The 16,407-nt window shown below is 42.2% G+C and overlaps 1 protein-coding gene across 7 annotated transcripts in view; it reads left to right on the top strand.

The window, feature by feature from the left end:
* Positions 1-13,417, top strand: part of MYT1 (myelin transcription factor 1) — a 112,295-nt gene extending 98,878 nt beyond the window's left edge. For all 7 annotated transcript variants that reach the window (XM_039499251.1, XM_039499247.1, XM_039499250.1 and 4 more), the window contains 5 exons: positions 4,620-4,841; positions 5,460-5,551; positions 8,261-8,364; positions 9,024-9,167; positions 10,986-13,417. In XM_039499251.1, coding sequence (XP_039355185.1) covers positions 4,620-4,841; positions 5,460-5,551; positions 8,261-8,364; positions 9,024-9,167; positions 10,986-11,126 — 703 coding nt within the window. In that variant the 3' untranslated portion in view covers positions 11,127-13,417. The remainder of the gene's footprint in view (positions 1-4,619; positions 4,842-5,459; positions 5,552-8,260; positions 8,365-9,023; positions 9,168-10,985) is intronic.
* Positions 13,418-16,407: the final 2,990 nt, after the last annotated feature.

Raw genomic sequence — 16,407 nt, 5'->3', positions numbered from 1 at the left:
TTTCTTTCTTTTCTTTCTTCTCTCCGCCCCCACCCCTTTTACTCCTGGGGATTCAGTAATTTGCTTGTGATCATATAAAAGCAACGCTGTTATGAATTTAGCAAGGCTCCTGCTGGCAGGGATATTATAAGTGAATTGTGCTGCATTTGCAGATGATTAAAATGGAGATCAGCGTTTTTCAAATTATCTTGGAAAAAACTGGGTGTATAGCTCCCTCCTCTGCTGTCAATTTCTTTTTATACAATATAAAAATAATAAGGGTAATCATTTCATTGGTGAAACGTGGGTTGTGATTTCCAGGAACAGCTCAGTGAATATTTTGATAGGAATGCTTGAAATCCCTAATTATTTTCCCGAAGAGGATGAGGGGGTTAGCTCTGCCATTTCATACCTACTATATATATATAGTGTGTGTGTGTGTATATATATATATATATATATATATATATATATATATATATATAGTGTGTATATATATATATATATAGTGCCATATATATATGGCATTCTCCCTTGAGTAATAAACTTTTAACTGTATTTATAATTGACTAGCATCTTTAAACAAATGCAAACCACAGCAGAAACCTTAACAGATGCACCAGGTTTCATTGAATGACTGCTGAATTTAGTTAGCATGCCATTAGCCAGTGAGTTTGGAGGTGTGTGGGGGGGAGAGATTCCTTTGTATGGTGGCACTTTTCCACATGGCTACTACTGTAAGTTGTATCTGCACTTTCATTATAAATCCCGACCTCCAGAACTTCATAGCCAGCCTTAAACATTTGCTGAAACGTGGCCTGTAGAAATACCACAGGGTCACAATCCAGAAACAATAGCTATTATTACTTTTATACATCTTTTTAATGTATCCCCTTAGCTTTTTAACTCTGAGTGTCAGAATAAAACAATGAGGCCCCAATCCGAAAATCACACCTTTGTACCAGAGGGGTCTGGCTTCGTAATGAAGGTCTAAACGAGTGACTGATTCCATGGAAATGTTTGTGTTTCCACAACACAAAAGTAGCTTTTAACAAATTATGATGATGCTAGTACTTTCAAACCCCCTTGCCTTGACCTTTAGCAGAATTGTCAGCAATTATTGTCTTAACTGTGCTTGTTTTGGGAAAAGGGATTTAGAAGTCTGGATTTCCTAGCAAGAATGTCAGCTATGATTTGCTGTAGCTATGTAAAAACAGGTGCCAGTTGGTTTAGTGTTACCGTGGTGTCCATACAATCATTCCATTGCCTACAGGTAAAAAAGCCCAGTTTGATGAGTGACTGTCAATCTTTGGAGTCATTGATGTAATCAAGATGTCTGGTTTGAGGACAGGATTGTGACCTGGGTTTTAGTTCTTCTGTTGGAAGTTGAAAAGGATTAATGCTAATGTTCTCTACCGAAGGGATTTTTTGGTTATCCAGTTAACGGATATACACCAAATCTTTTTTACTTCCTTTTCTTACCCTCCAAGGTACCTCCCTTCCCAGACCACAACCCAGCACTGCCTTCCGATGTGTCTTACTCCTTCCACTCCTCAAGACGGGCCAGCCTTGTCCCAAATGTGATGAGTGGCACAGGAGAAAGAGGGTCAGATTTCAGGAGGAACCTAGTCTGGTGTCATGAATGCAAGCCATGGCCAGGCTGCTAGCGTACAAACTCTAGAGCCTCCATGTGTAACACTAGCCTCTTGGCATCTTTAATCAAATTCTGGGCCTGGCACTCTGTCTGCCTGATCTGTCAACTTATTACGAATGAAACATGTAAATCTTTGTCTCCTGCTCCCCACCTATGGGGAGACAGAGAGGAGAAGGAAAGGAGAATGTAGTTTACTGAATTTGAGAGATGTGCTTTCCATCATCCATCCATGTACCCTCCATTTGCTCTCCAGCCTATCCACCCTTCAGTTTCCCATGCCACTCCTCCTCAGTTGTGATCCGCTCTTGGTCAACTCCTCAAAATACAAAAACTTGCTCACCCAGCAAATAACCTCACACTTCCACCTCTCGACTGACAGCAAATTTAAGTGCTCTTGATTAATCTGTAATTTGACCAAAAGTCTGCAATCGGTTTATTAGATTAAAAAAGGAGGGTGGGGACAAAATTCAGCTGGCTTCCACAATTGCACCCCACGAAAATTGGCTCAACATCTATTTTATGTTTGTAAAACGGACGCATTGGCCAGTGTTGCCATGGAGTTAAGGAGACACCCCATCACTGTGGCCCTTTCTATGATGCCTTTACATTTAAACACTCATTTAAAAAAAAAAAAAAACTAGAACAGCCAGTCAAAGTAAACCCTGAAATTGGTTTAAACATAAGTTACGGTCGTGAGGAGAAGCCACCGGAACCTTCAAAGATGAGTCTTTCTCTCTGTCCCTGTCTCATGTTGTTCCTCACATTCCCCCATTTCTGAGCTTCCGTGTGAGTTTCTCAGTGAGTGCCAAACACCTCACTGAAAGCAGTTGTGGATGTTAACTGATCACTAGTACGTGATGTGATGTTCATTCTGAGCGCTGTGTTGCTGTCCCTCGATATACAGGGTAGCCAAACACTCAGGGCATTATGGCCACCCAGTCATTATAAATTGATGCTGTGGGCCCACAGCTGTCGGGGGCTGCTGCTCTGTTCTTATCTACACATTGCACCGCCTCAGGACACTGTTTCTTTGCCTGCCCATCCATTGTAGTTCTTATCATATATTCCCTCTGCTCACAAAGCTCTCTGTTATTTATGCTTTGTGCTGGACCCAGCCCCTCCTCCTGTTACTCTTTACCCTTGGCAACAAAAGGAGCCAGTGTAAGAAGATGACTTATCGTTGGCTGCTATGCAGAGGGCCACAGATGCCAAAATCTCTACAGCGCTATTGAGTTATGCACTAGGGCTGCACTAGGAAAGCTGGAGGCTGTGTCACAAGAAAGCCCTTGGCTACATCAAGATCCATGGCAAGAAGACTGCAAAGCCTCAAGACAACAGTATTTAGGCCCCAGCTCAGCAAAGAACTTAAGCAGGGTGAGATTTAGGCCGTAGGCCCCATAGGCCCTAGCTCCTGCAGGCAAGTGTTTGTGACAGAATCTCGGCTTTTCATTTAACAACAATAAAGTACATCTCTAGCCCTTGTGGTTGCAAAGAAAAGTCTGAAGCATGAAAGGAGCGTAATGGATGCAGTGGTGTCCAGTTTGCACCCAGGCCCGCCCAGATCTGAGCAGCAGTGTAGCACTTCCAGAGCGGTCTGGCGCATCACTCCAGCACCTGAAATCCAGGACAGAGCGATGCTCCGTCACTTCAGAAAGCTACGCTCTGGCAGCTCTGCCTTGTCATTTTCTAAACCGCCCCCTGCTCGTGCTCCTCTGGGCAGGCCGAGCCCCGTGTCTAGCGGTGTCAGGGCCAGGGAGGGGGTGGGGCCCTGCGGCACGAGGGCCCCACGTGCACATGGGCCTGCAGGTCACCTGCTGCTGTGTCAGGCTCCTTTGAGTCTGCAAGAGCCCACCAGGCTGGACTGGGGAGCTGTTGTGGGGAGGCCTTGGTCTCCAGCCTCCCAACCCACCCTTCAGGCTTCCCCTCCATTCCAGGCCTGGATGGAAATTGCACAGTGAACACCCCCTCCACACACACACACACACCAGGGAGTTCATTTTAGGCGCACAAAGAGACCTTCCTCACAGAGCTGGGAGCCTGGTCGCTCCCTCCATCCCAATAAACAGCTGCCTTCACAGCAAGCAGAACCCTCCCAGCACACATCCCTTCTCCTTGTGCAGGTGTCAGGGCAGCTCCTTGGCCTCCAGGGGCCCAGGCTGCATCACATCCCTGTGTTTGTCTCCAAGAGGCCACAGCAGTGTGTACCGGGGGCCGGCACCTGCTTTAGCCAGTTTAATTTCTCCTGCTTCTTCCCCACCTCACACCCAAGGGGCCGGGTGAGCTTACCCCATCCACCATAAATTGAGGCCCAGCCAGATTTCTACTCCTAGCTACGCAAACCGTTGCCTGAAACAGTATCTCCGACAGGTGTGAACTGCCCCGTGCGTCGCAAGGATTTGTTAACTCCAAGCACCACAGCTATTGGGGGTGCAGGGGGGGCAACATCACCCTTTGGAACACCCTAAGCAATTCCTCACCCTCCTTTGGTATTTAGACTGATGTAAATGGTGATGGAACTGTGACCATTTACTGCAGCTGAAGATCTGCCCGCTCCAGTTGAGATGAAGTTCAGATCCATTGGTGTGCCATCTCTGTATGCAAGACATACATTGCATGCCCCAGAATTCAAAAAAACATGGTCCAGCTGGCAGCCCATGGGGTGATTTTGTCTGGCCCCTGATCGTGCACTGAAGAACAAAATGGTGTCCTCCGCACAACATGACCTCTCACACACCTTATGTGAGAGGTCACGCTGCATGGAGGACACCATTCTGGACCTCTTAAGGCACGCAAGTGTAGAATTGCATGCCTTACGAAAAAGGTCTCGGCACACCACAATTTAAATGAGAATCTTGGCTTTGGAGTACTCACCTCAGAAACTTATTTGGCTTTCCCCCTCACTAATTTTATCATGTGTGTTTGCACCTTTAAAATCCTGTTTGTTCCCATTTTCATCTCATAACTATTTGTAATTCTCTATGGTTAGGTGTCCGGTTCCTGGCTGTGTTGGGCTTGGACACATCAGTGGCAAATATGCCTCTCATCGCAGTGCGTCAGGATGTCCTCTTGCAGCCCGCCGGCAGAAAGAAGGATCACTCAATGGCTCATCGTTTTCCTGGAAGTCACTGAAGAATGAGGGGCCTACCTGTCCGACCCCTGGCTGTGATGGCTCGGGTCATGCCAACGGAAGCTTTCTCACTCACAGAAGGTAATAACTAGGTGCACAGCAATCCTATGCACAACTACACTCAACAACGAAGTAAATGTTGTCAGGTGGCCTTGGTATTTTTGATTTCTTCCATCCTTTCTGGAGATGGTGAGCTAAAAATATTCAGACCTTCAGCCACAAAATAGGCTGGAAAAGTTCACACTTTTGGTCTTAGTTTTTGCCCAGTTTCTCATGAACTTGAAAGGGGTTTTCTCCAGCAAAACAAATAGACATTGTGCTGTGAAAAATTATGAAATCTGACTTCAGGCAAATTGTAAAAAATGATCATTTAATTGAATTAAATTAGCATGTCATGGCATATTTTTGACACTTTTGAATGTCTTTGTTAGTCAGAGCTGTCCCATAATCTGTCATGTCCACTCCTTTAGGGGATTTGCATTTCCTAATCTTTGCACAACAAAAATCGCTCTTGTTTTATAGATGAGGATGATTGTGGTGTTATTTATAATGCAATTTCCTCTCTAACATTTAGTGTAGGATGTTTTTAGAAGAGTCACCTCATGGCACAAACTCAGCCAAATGGTGTGAACCCATGCTGGGCACATAAACATCCATAGATGCTAAGAGTTTATGAAACCCATTTTTACTTGCCTTTAGTTTATCAGGGTGTCCAAGAGCTACTTTTGCTGGAAAGAAAGGAAAACTCTCAGGGGATGAAATTCTCAACACTAAATTCAAGACCAGCGATGGTAAGGATATTGCACTTGGATGCTTTATCTTGCATATGTGTTGATAAGCTGATTATTTGTGTATTGTATCCATATTGTACTATTATTAGAATCAGATGACTCATGCAAAAAATGGCTATTTTGTCATTGTTATCAATTAATTATTGAAATAACTGTGTTCCGTTCTATTCTATATAGGTTCTTACACTGCGCTCATGAGTCTAATGTCTGAGCACCTGCCAGTAGTGGTTAAGCAAATGACTCCCCTGTTGTCACTTATTTGTTCTGTCATCTTCTCCCTGAGGGGAAAAGTATGTGCAGAGCAGTGTCTTGTTTTGGTAGGGTTTGTTTATTTGTTTTTGTTTGACCAGCCATTGATCAGCAGAGAAATGCAAAAAAATTATTTGGGACTCATTTCTGCCACCTTCTCTCACTTTGAGTAGTACTTACTCACACAGTTAGTCCTGGTTTGCTCAGTAGAACTGCCTGCATGAATAAGGGTGGCAGAGTCAGGCTTTTGATGCATAATTTATTTAACAAATAATAGCAACATTGGCGAATATATTTGACTATCTCTAATAATTATCAGCCTTTGATCATCAACATATGAACTTGTTGTCTTAGCCCTGGTCTACACTAGGGAGGGGGATCGATCTAAGTTACGCAACTTCAGCTATGTGAATAACGTAGCTGAAGCCGATGTACTTATATCGATTTACCGTGGTGTCTTCACCGCGGTGAGTCAACTGTTGATGCTCCCCCGTCGACTCTGCTTGCACCTTTCACGGCGCTGGAATGCAGGAGTCGACGGGAGAGCACTCGAGGGTCAATTTATCGTGTCTAGACTAGACGCAATAAATCGATCCCCGCTAGATTGATCGCTGCCCGCCAATCTGGCGGGTAGTGAAGACATACCCTTAGTATAGTGATAGCCCTACTATTCGTTCAGCTTCTCCCTCCCACAAATTGATCAATTACATCATTTCTTTGCATGCTCACCCAATTTAGGGCTAGATTGTGCTCACCACCATGAATAGGGTCGGTCTATCTACCCTTATCCTGCTATTTCTTCCTCCACCTATGCTCTTATATTGTTGAAACTGGAGATTGCCCCAATTTTGTCTTTATGTTGTCATAAAGATCAGTGTCAGATTGCAGCGGTAACTGTCGTATAATATTTATTTTAAAAATAGATATTCAAGTCTAATATGCAGTACAAATTTCTGAATGCTAGATAGAGCTGACGAGAGTATTCACGATGAGTAAGGTCCTTCTTAATTTGCAATACTGCAGAAATTGCAGATCCTGCAATATTAGGCTTCCACTGCAATTTTGATTTTCATTAGCTTACTTTGCACAGTCCACAATTTTGCATACATGTTGAGGTTTGCAACATACACTTTTTTCTCCATTAGTACCCTAGAACCCCATTTATCCAAGCTGATAGCAGTTGGGGCTTGGGCTGTGTGTCCTGCACACTAGTGACCATAATGTAGTGGCAGCAAAATGTCTTTTTACGACAACAACAAAAATTAGCGGGCATAACATAATACTTGAGTGTTTATATTGTTCCACCAAATTTTTCTTAAACAAATAGATCTTCTCTGGCTTTTCCAAATTAGCCCAATAAATAAAGGTCCATTATTACTTTTCCGCTATTTTCCATACCTTGTCCACAACTCAGCTGCAACTACTTTACAAGCATCCCACAATTCAACTAGGACCTTAACTATGAGTGATATATGTTATTAATTTAGCTCCGTTTTTAGCAAATCATAGGCAACCCCATCCTGATTTCCGAGAGTTTATTCCTTAGACATCGTGTACGGCAGAGAACGTCAGCAAATAATTTTCAGCCTGCTGACTGCTAGCAAACTGTTTGCTGTGAAAACAGCATGTTGTGAAATTGGTTGTCTGAGACACATGGGGTTGTTGCTGCTGCCGGACTGGATGACTGAAAGTTAAGAAAAGAAATACGACAAACAATGAGCTGCCATTGTGAATTTTCAGATGAAAAATCGCCAATGCCAAAATTCATAAAAGTTTTGAGAATTCAGAGGCATTTTCATGAATTCCTGCTAATCTTTCAAATGCTCTCACATACTCAGGGCTTTTACTCACAAAAATATTTGCAAATCAGGATTTTTGTGGTTGATTTGTTGGTTTACTCTTTGACCAAGCCCTACTACTATACTAGAACACTGCCTTCTTTCTGATCCAAGGAAATTCTACGCAGTTCTAGAAATATTGCTCTAATTTACACTCCACCCCGTTTATAACTAAAACACATTAGGACTTGAAACAAGATCCTCACAAATTCAGACTACACACGGTTCAAACGAGCAGCATGCCGAGCAGAACATACATCAGTTCTGAAGAGCTTGTGAGTAGGAGAGGCTCTAGATGGAAGAGTCCATTATCTGGTTCTGGTTTTACACATTATTATATTATTTATTATTATTATTACTGTAGCGCCTAGGAACCATTGATCTATGAACATAATTAACCGTGGTGCTATGGAACATATAAAACCATACGAAATGTGAGCTTGCTTTAGATGTGGTGTTAGGAAGAACGTAAGCATTGCTAGCACTCCAATGCGTATATAAAAAAAAGTAAGCCCCAGAGCAGGAGCCTCGCATTCATCAGAAAACCGTGCCTTCCCATTGCTTTTTTCCTCCTCTGTGAGTCAGAGCAGCAGGTGACTCATTGCAGTTTTCCCACCTGCAGTTCTAGAGAATGATGAAGAAATTAAGCAGTTAAACAAGGAGATTACTGAGCTGAATGAGTCCAACTCGGAGATGGAGGCTGCCATGGTGAAGCTGCAGTCACAGGTATGTGAGTGTGGACTCTCACCAAGCTCTGTAATCATAGAGCTTGAGCCAAAACTCATTGGAGTCAATGGAAAGTGGAGGGGGGAATCCTCAGCTGACCTGGCAGGGCAGATTTAAAAAGCAATGCAAAGTGACCTCATCGGAGGGCGGGACCTGCCTCATTGTCTTCCACTGATGTCCTAGGTGTATAAATGAGTTGCAGTAACTTATCTTAGCAAAGTAAATACAGAAGGGAAGGAAGTGTCATTAACATCAAATCCCTGATTAATTTCTTCTAATCACAATAGCAACTTACAAAAATTCAGAGTGCCTATATATTCGAGCCCTTTGGGAAGTGGGTTTTTTTCCCTGAGGAAAACTGGCAAAAATGAGAGAAAAATTGTCCAAATAAAAATTTTGATTTTTCATCACAAAAAAAAATCAGCCAAAAACTGAAGGAAAAAAAACCAGTAGTTTCCAGCTTTCTGATGAAAAATCATACCTGTTCCAGAAACAGAGACTCCTTCCATGAAACCGTTCATTTAGCTGAAAACCCAGCTTCCCATCGGAAAAAAGTTTCCAAAGAAAATCTTTGACCAACCCCAGGGCGTATTATGTGGAACGACAGGTTGAAGGAGAGGGGGAGGGCAAATAACTTTGCTGCACTCTTTGCTGTCCAGATATCAACCATGGAGAAGAACCTAAAGAACATTGAGGAGGAAAACAAAATTATAGAGGAGCAGAATGAAGCCCTGTTCTTGGAGCTCTCAGGTCTGAGCCAGGCTCTTATCCAAAGTCTTGCCAATATCCGCCTTCCACATATGGTAAGGAACTTTTAAAGTGTTTCATCAAAATCACTGTCATCAAATGAGCAACACTAAAACCATTTTCATGATAGGGTTTATATACAATTTAAGATTAGGAGGAATAGCTAGAGATCGTCATCTCTTTATTCACACATCTGCCTTTCATAACATCAGTACCTATACTGTATCTCTGAAGCATATATTGTTATCTTCCTTTTGTTGCCACTTTCTGCTGATCTCCCCTTGTATCTATTGTTCTGCCTCATTACATCTAGTAGCTAAATCAGAAAATAGGAACTTTATCAAGGGCGCATAGCGCCTTTCAGAGTAAGACGGCACAAGCAGAGATCAGGAGGGATTTGATTTCAACGTCAGAAAGATCTTACAGCTCCTATTATAATGCAGGTAGTTTCAATTCAGTTTTGAATAGCTAGCAGCCAAAGAATAGCATCCTTGAAGAGAATGTATTTTGTTTAATTTAACAAGGTCTAACAGGACACAGCATGTTGCCATAATGTTACTGCAAAATGAAAAGACTACATTTAAAATAGAAAAACCAAAAAGAGCTATTAATTACCTTCTCTCTAGACCCAGGAAGTTAATTATTATTGTCTAAAATAGGTGTGCAGTATGTATGTAAGCTGGGGGGCAGATGTGGAAGTCATCTGATTGCAGATACTAGAGACTTGTGAGATGGTCATAGAAACGAGCTTCTGGTTTATGGAATGAGCCTTCCCATCACTGTTTTCGCCAAGGTTTGGATTTAATTTTGGGCTGGTTGGATACTATCTGTTCTTCTGCAGAGAATCTCCTTGACAAATACTTTCGGGCAATATTCACACAGCTCCTCACCTGGCAAAAAACTATTCATTGAATTGGCTATTTGGTAGGTGAAGGTGAAATAAACCAGCCAGCAAATATGTTTTTAATGTGTTCAACAAGCTCCAAATCAAATGGTGTCCACAAAATGTACACACTCATATTACTAATATTTCTTCATCTTTCTGCTCTTCCTCCTCCCTCTCTCTCCTCCTGCCCTTTTTCTCTCCCTCTGTTTAAATCTGCTGTGTCTATCTGGGGTGTTCGTATGCTAGCCAGTCAGTGTGGTGTCTGGACTGGTGTGGCAACATGCAGTGTTTAATTTGTAATGAATGAGGTGCTGGGGCTCAAGCAAGCAGGTGCCAGGGATCAAGCAATTTTTTTACTTTAATAACTGACGGGGCAAGCCCAGAGGTGCCGGGATGGGGGGGAGGGCTAGGAACTGCCAGGCCCAGAGGTGCCGGGGGGGGGGGACCCGGTATGAACTGCCAGGCCCAGTGGTGCTGGGGGGGGCTAGGAACTGCCAGGCCCAGAGGTGCCGGGGCTATGAACTTCCAGGCCCAGAGGTGCCGAGGCTCAGCCCTGGCACAAATTAAGCACTGCCAACACGCTCGGGTTGATAAAGCGTGATGCAAGGACACAGGAGACCTGGGTTCTAATCCTGACTCTGCTGTGTGCCCTTAGGCACATCTGCACCGTTAGTCTGCCTTCTCTATTTTTACACCTCAATCCTGTAAAGACTTATGCATGTTCCTAAATGTTTACGCTGTTACTAGCCCCATTGCGGTCAGTGCATAAAGTTAATCTTGTGCTTAAGTCTGGCACAATGGAGCTCTGATCTTGTCTGGGACCCTGTAGCTGCTGCTGTAATACAAATAATGATTAATAACAAATATTGATCATCTCAACATCACCCCAGGAGAATTAAACACAATGATTAGGGGCTTTTTTTTCTTCCTCCCCCTCTTCCTTTTCTTTTTAACAATTTATATTTTTGTTTTGTTTTATTGGATTCAGGAGCCAATCAGTGAACAGAACTTTGACGCTTATGTTAATACCCTTACCGACATGTACACCAATCAGGAGTGTTACCAGAACCCTGAGAACAGGGACCTGCTAGAAAGCATTAAACAGGCTGTCAAGGGAATTCAAGTCTAGTGCTGTGGGATAACGCAAATAAACTGTAAGAAGATGGAACCTTCACTCCGAGTATTCAGGTTTACAAGTTATAAAACTTGTCTAAAGAATGAAAAAAGGACCAAAATTTAACCAAGAGGCCATTTACAAGAAGCAGAACTGAACTGAACTCCATGTTGTCATTTACTTAACTTGGACCTTCTTGCAAAGAGTGGGATTTTCTACCCATACCAAGTGGTAGATGAGAATGGACGATGAGACACTACAATAGGTTGCAGGGCTTGGTTGCTGGTGGAGATAAGGCATCTTCACGAGTTGCCACATTTTACTGATGAGAAAGAAGGCATTGTAGCAGAATTAATCCAAGGGTTAGTACATTAGAAGAACAGGGTTTTGTCTGATTTAAGAACAGAGTATGACTGGCTTCAACCCTCATGTTGTCTATGGTCATATGTCCAGCTCACCTACTCACACATGAATTATGTTATATGTTACTGTAAATGAGAAGCTGGAGCTGCAGGCTACCTGTAAATCTGAACCTCTGCTGGGCCTCCCACCCCCAAGGTATTCAGATATCCACTGGGTGTGGGAACTCTTAAGTATTATAAAGTAGCTTATTTTTATTTTCTGAAGAGCAGTTCTGGATCTCCAGTGGAAAGCGCAATGGAAAAAAGGTTCTCAGGGAAGCTTTTGGAGTTTGCAACTACAGTATTCCTTTGTCTGTCTTAAATATGAGAATAGCTATTATGAATAGACCAATACCAGATATTTCATACGGAAGAATTCTAAATGTGTCATGGTCCAGTGTATATGATTTTTTGGAAGTCTATTGGTGGACTGTTCTGGTTCTTTTCAATATTATGGTCATCATTACAGCAGTGCAGTACTGCCAGTGCAGATATCATACATCAATGCCAGAGAAATGTTTAAAATGATTATCGACAAAAAATGAAAGATACTAATTGATGGCCAGCAAAGTGCTTATCTACCATGGACTGTGGTTGATTCCTTACAGATGAACATATGGCAATAGGTTTTTGTTTTGTTTTGCTTTGGTTGGTTGGTTTTGGTTTCTGTATTTTGTGCAAGGTTACAGAGCAAGCGTCATTCCACAAAAAGAGCATTTGGGTATTGATCTTCCAAAGAACCCTTTTGTAAGCTGTTTGGTACATGCAGCTCACCGTGCACTTAAAAGAAGTACAACTATGTGAATGTCTTTGCAAAACCAGTCTCTAGCACCTCATTCATCCAACCATCCAGCATTGCAGAGCACAGTGATTAAGGTATTTTTCAATCTGTAAGAAAGGAGTCAGCAGAGAGGGAGAGAAGTATTGGTCTGTCCCAGCAAATTGCAAATCCTGAAGGCTTGTTTAATAAACTCATCTCACACAAGCATTAACTATCATTCAGAATTATTTATCAGCCTGGTGATAACACTTTAGAGAAGAGGGAGATAGAAGCCTCTAGCACCCCAGTACATGTCACATAAGCCCCCCCACTTTCAATATCATTTCCAGTGAGGTGAGGGGTGGAGAGGAATTTGCTCACCAATAATAAAGTGAAGAATATTGTGTCATTGTGAGCCCAATCCTGCAGATATTTAGGGGATAATGCAAAGGTCAAGGGAGATAATGAAAAGACTCCCATTGATTCCAGTGGACATTGGATCAGGTTCTTAAGCATGTGAGTAGGTAGGTAGCCCCACTGACGTCAATTGGGCAGCTCATGTGAATAAATTGAATCACATACTTAAGAGTTTGCAGGATTGGATCCCATGAATTCACTTATTTTAGAACCCATTCCGAGTGCAAAAATAAAATGGAAAAAAATGTAATTTGATGTGTTAAAAACACAATTCTTAACATGTAAATAGAGTCCAACTTGCTTGTGACTACAATTCAGTTAGTATTTAAAAGTAGAGAAATTGCACTTCCTGGAAGAGAGAGAGACGAGGGGAAAGTAGCTAGTTTAATTATCCTGTAAATGATTTAATTTTGGCAAGATGTATGTCATTTATATTCACAACACCTTATGTTCACTTCTTCCTATTTATTTAACCTTTCTTATTTATTAATTTTATACTTATTTTAAACTGGACACCATACCATGGAAAAGAAAAGCAAAAAATAAAAAAGTAAAACTTTTTTTGACCATAAAAAAAAATTCCAAAAAAAGAAGAAAGAAAGAAAGAAAAGGGAAAAACCCACGTATCTACAACTCCTACTTGTAATTTTGATGCAACTGAGTTATTTTTTATATATTTTGTTATTTATTCTTTTAACAATGGGAATTTTTTAAAGATATTTTATAACTGAGGCATTTTGATAATTTTTTGGTTTGTTTTTTTGAAGGGGTGGGGACAATGGGAGGGGAAGAGAGACTTTTAGGGATTTTGTTTTCATTCCTATTGTTTCAGGCACTGATTAATGGTAAATGAAAATTCTGTATTTATTATTTATTTAATATTTAAGTCAAAATGAACTGTGCTCTTGTTGTATATTTATTTTGTCACGTTTGTGTGTTGGTTATGTGATGACTGAGTAATTGTTTCTGTGAAGGAATACTGTTAATATTTAAATAATAAAGAGTCACATTGAAAGTTATAGCAGGCTACATCTTATTCTGTGAAAAATGAATACTGTGATCCACTTTCCTCAGGAAATGTATGCTGCAGACAGCATTTCATAATGTATTTGCAGGGTTCTTTCATAATAAAAACCCAGTTCTGTTTGTGACTTTAGTTCCCATGGTCTTTCTTAAAGATATTGGTAAAGTCCCCAGTATTTTCTAAGAGCTTTGTTCCAATCCACTGTTCAGCTGTGTTATGAACTTCTTTCTGAGCCCAATCTGCAAAAGATGGGAGTCTGTTATGCCCAAGCTAAAGGAATTAGACCCAGTTTTTCAAAGATGTTTAGGCATCTGAAGATGCAGATAGTTGCCTGATGGGATTTTCAAAGTAGGTCAGGGCCCAGATTTTTGAAGGTATTTAGGCGTTGTTGGGCTCAGTGTTGCAATGCCTAACTCATTTAGGAGCCTGTTTTCATTGTAGACTCCTAATTACCTAAATTCCTTTTGAAAATGAGACATAGGCTCCTAAATCACTTAGGCATTGCAACGCTGTGCGCAGCAACGCCTAAATGCCTTCAAAAATCTGGGCCTAGGCTCCTAGTCCCGACTGAAAACAATCATTGCTTTGTGCAATGGTTATTAAAGGTTCTGCTCATTGCAAAGGAGACACTTCAGCTCTGTAGTTTAGGGTTAATGGTTGCAGTGCAGTGGGCTGAAGTAAAGCCCTCACAGCTGTGTGCCTCAGCACAGCGTTAACTGGGAGGCAGGTGTGCATAAGAGAGGGGCACTCAAGGAGTCTTAAGACGGTTGTACAGAGGGGAGAGCAGTGTGCAACCCAAGCAAAGATGCATTCTTTTTTCCATTGTTCCAGAGGCCTTTTACAACAGAAATGGCACAGCAATTTTGACTTTAGATTTGTCATATTTTTTTTGGTTTCCCAGAAGTTCATTATGAATACATACCCTTTAGCATTCAAACTTGAGCTGTTTTATGATTGGACAAGAAGGTCGTAAGGTATGTTTCTGTTCCCCATCTGGGTGAGTGTAACTTTAGACCCAGGCTATTGGGAATATTCAGAGCTGAAAATTTGAAATTCACTGTCCTCAAATATTCTCCAGTGTTTGATCACAACTTGTTTCAGCCACCATCATTCCCACAAGGGCATGAGCCCATGCTCACTAAAGTCAATCAATGGACTCTCAGTGGCATCACTGGGCATTGGATAATGTCCTCAAGAATGTTCGCACCAAGACAACACATTCCAGGTGTCCAGCTCAGCAGGATCCGACCAACTGACACCGGGCCAAATTTTGTCAGTTTACACATGTGAGTAACTTTGAAGTCAATGAGCTACTCACTTGAGTAATGTTACTTATGTGCATGGGAGTTTGCACGATTGGTCCCTAGCCTTTACTTGTATTTTAATTTTATAGGTAGACTGAAAAAGGCACAAACTACTCTGTAGACCCTTGTTTTACTAAGGCAGAAGTCACCCCAGAATGTTGCATAAATGTTCCCGTGTGTCACAGGGGAGCTGGGCCATTAAGATGTTCAGGTTCCAACTCTGACCTGTTATCTCCCCTGAGCATGCAACAAAAATAAGGCCCTGTCTACACTTGTGGCCGTATGTAGGGTGTGGGTAGCTGCACACTGTGGTGAAAGGCAAGTTGCATCTACACCGTGATGTGTAGCTACACATGACAGTGAAAGGCTCTGGTAGGAGGGCACCAGCAGGGGCACTACACTACTAAAAATAGCAGTGCAGGCCTGGAAGTCACTGCTTGAGCATACAGAGAGCCATGTAGGGTATATAGGATTCTGACATGCCTCTACTGTACTCACCTAAGCAGTGCCTCACTGTCTATACCTGTGTTAGCTGTGAATTCTGTATGCTGCCACAAGTGTTGACCTACCCTAAGAGCACATGACTCAGAGCCAAGCCTGCTGGGAGATGTAAAAGGCAGCCTTTTCTGAATGGAGGGTGATCTGGCGGAAGAGTATTTCCTTATTAGGGAGACCTGTCTGGAGAGACTGGATCTTATGTGGGGTGATCCACCAAAGAGTCTGGGGAAGGCCTGCAAAGAGTAGGTCACACCAGGACCCTGGAGGAGGGTTGAAGGCAGAGAAGGAAACTCTAGGATACTGTACAGTACTGAACTGTGTGGGGTGGAGGCCCAATTACTACTGGTCCTTGGTTAGGCAAGCCAAGCCAGCTGTTCTGGAGAGAGTGGTAGGAAGCCACTTTTAACTCCTGTGTCAACAGAGATTTGATCATGATGGACCTTGGTGGGAAAACTACAGCTATTACTATTACTATTTTGTTTGAAGTGACTATTGCTTGAACTGAGGGAGGGCTAAGGAAGAGGCTACTACATCTGGTGATAACTGAAAAGCCTTCAGCAATGCTTGAGCTGGAGAAGGGCTAACAGTTTTGTTTGGACCCTGAGAAGACTTCTGTTAGGTTTGGCTGGAAGACTAAACCGCAGATCACTCTGCTGGCCTGAGAAGATCATTGTCAAGGGAGATGACATGTCCTCACACTGAGCAGAGGTAAGCTGTCCCTACAACGTTCAAAAGCTGTTTCTTTTGTGTTTTTATCCAGAATGAGCCCCAGAGACTACTATCTATAAAACAAAACAGTCCCTGTGAACAAAGGTAAATGTCTCATTGGATTTCTCAACAAATCTTACAAGAAGGCTGTGGTTTCTTTTTTGAGGTTTATTTTAAGACATTG

Source organism: Mauremys reevesii, linkage group 13 (assembly GCF_016161935.1).
Source record: "Mauremys reevesii isolate NIE-2019 linkage group 13, ASM1616193v1, whole genome shotgun sequence".
Lineage (NCBI taxonomy): Eukaryota > Metazoa > Chordata > Testudines > Geoemydidae > Mauremys > Mauremys reevesii.
Note: the sequence above shows the minus strand (reverse complement) of the source record. Positions and strands in the feature narration are given on the sequence as shown.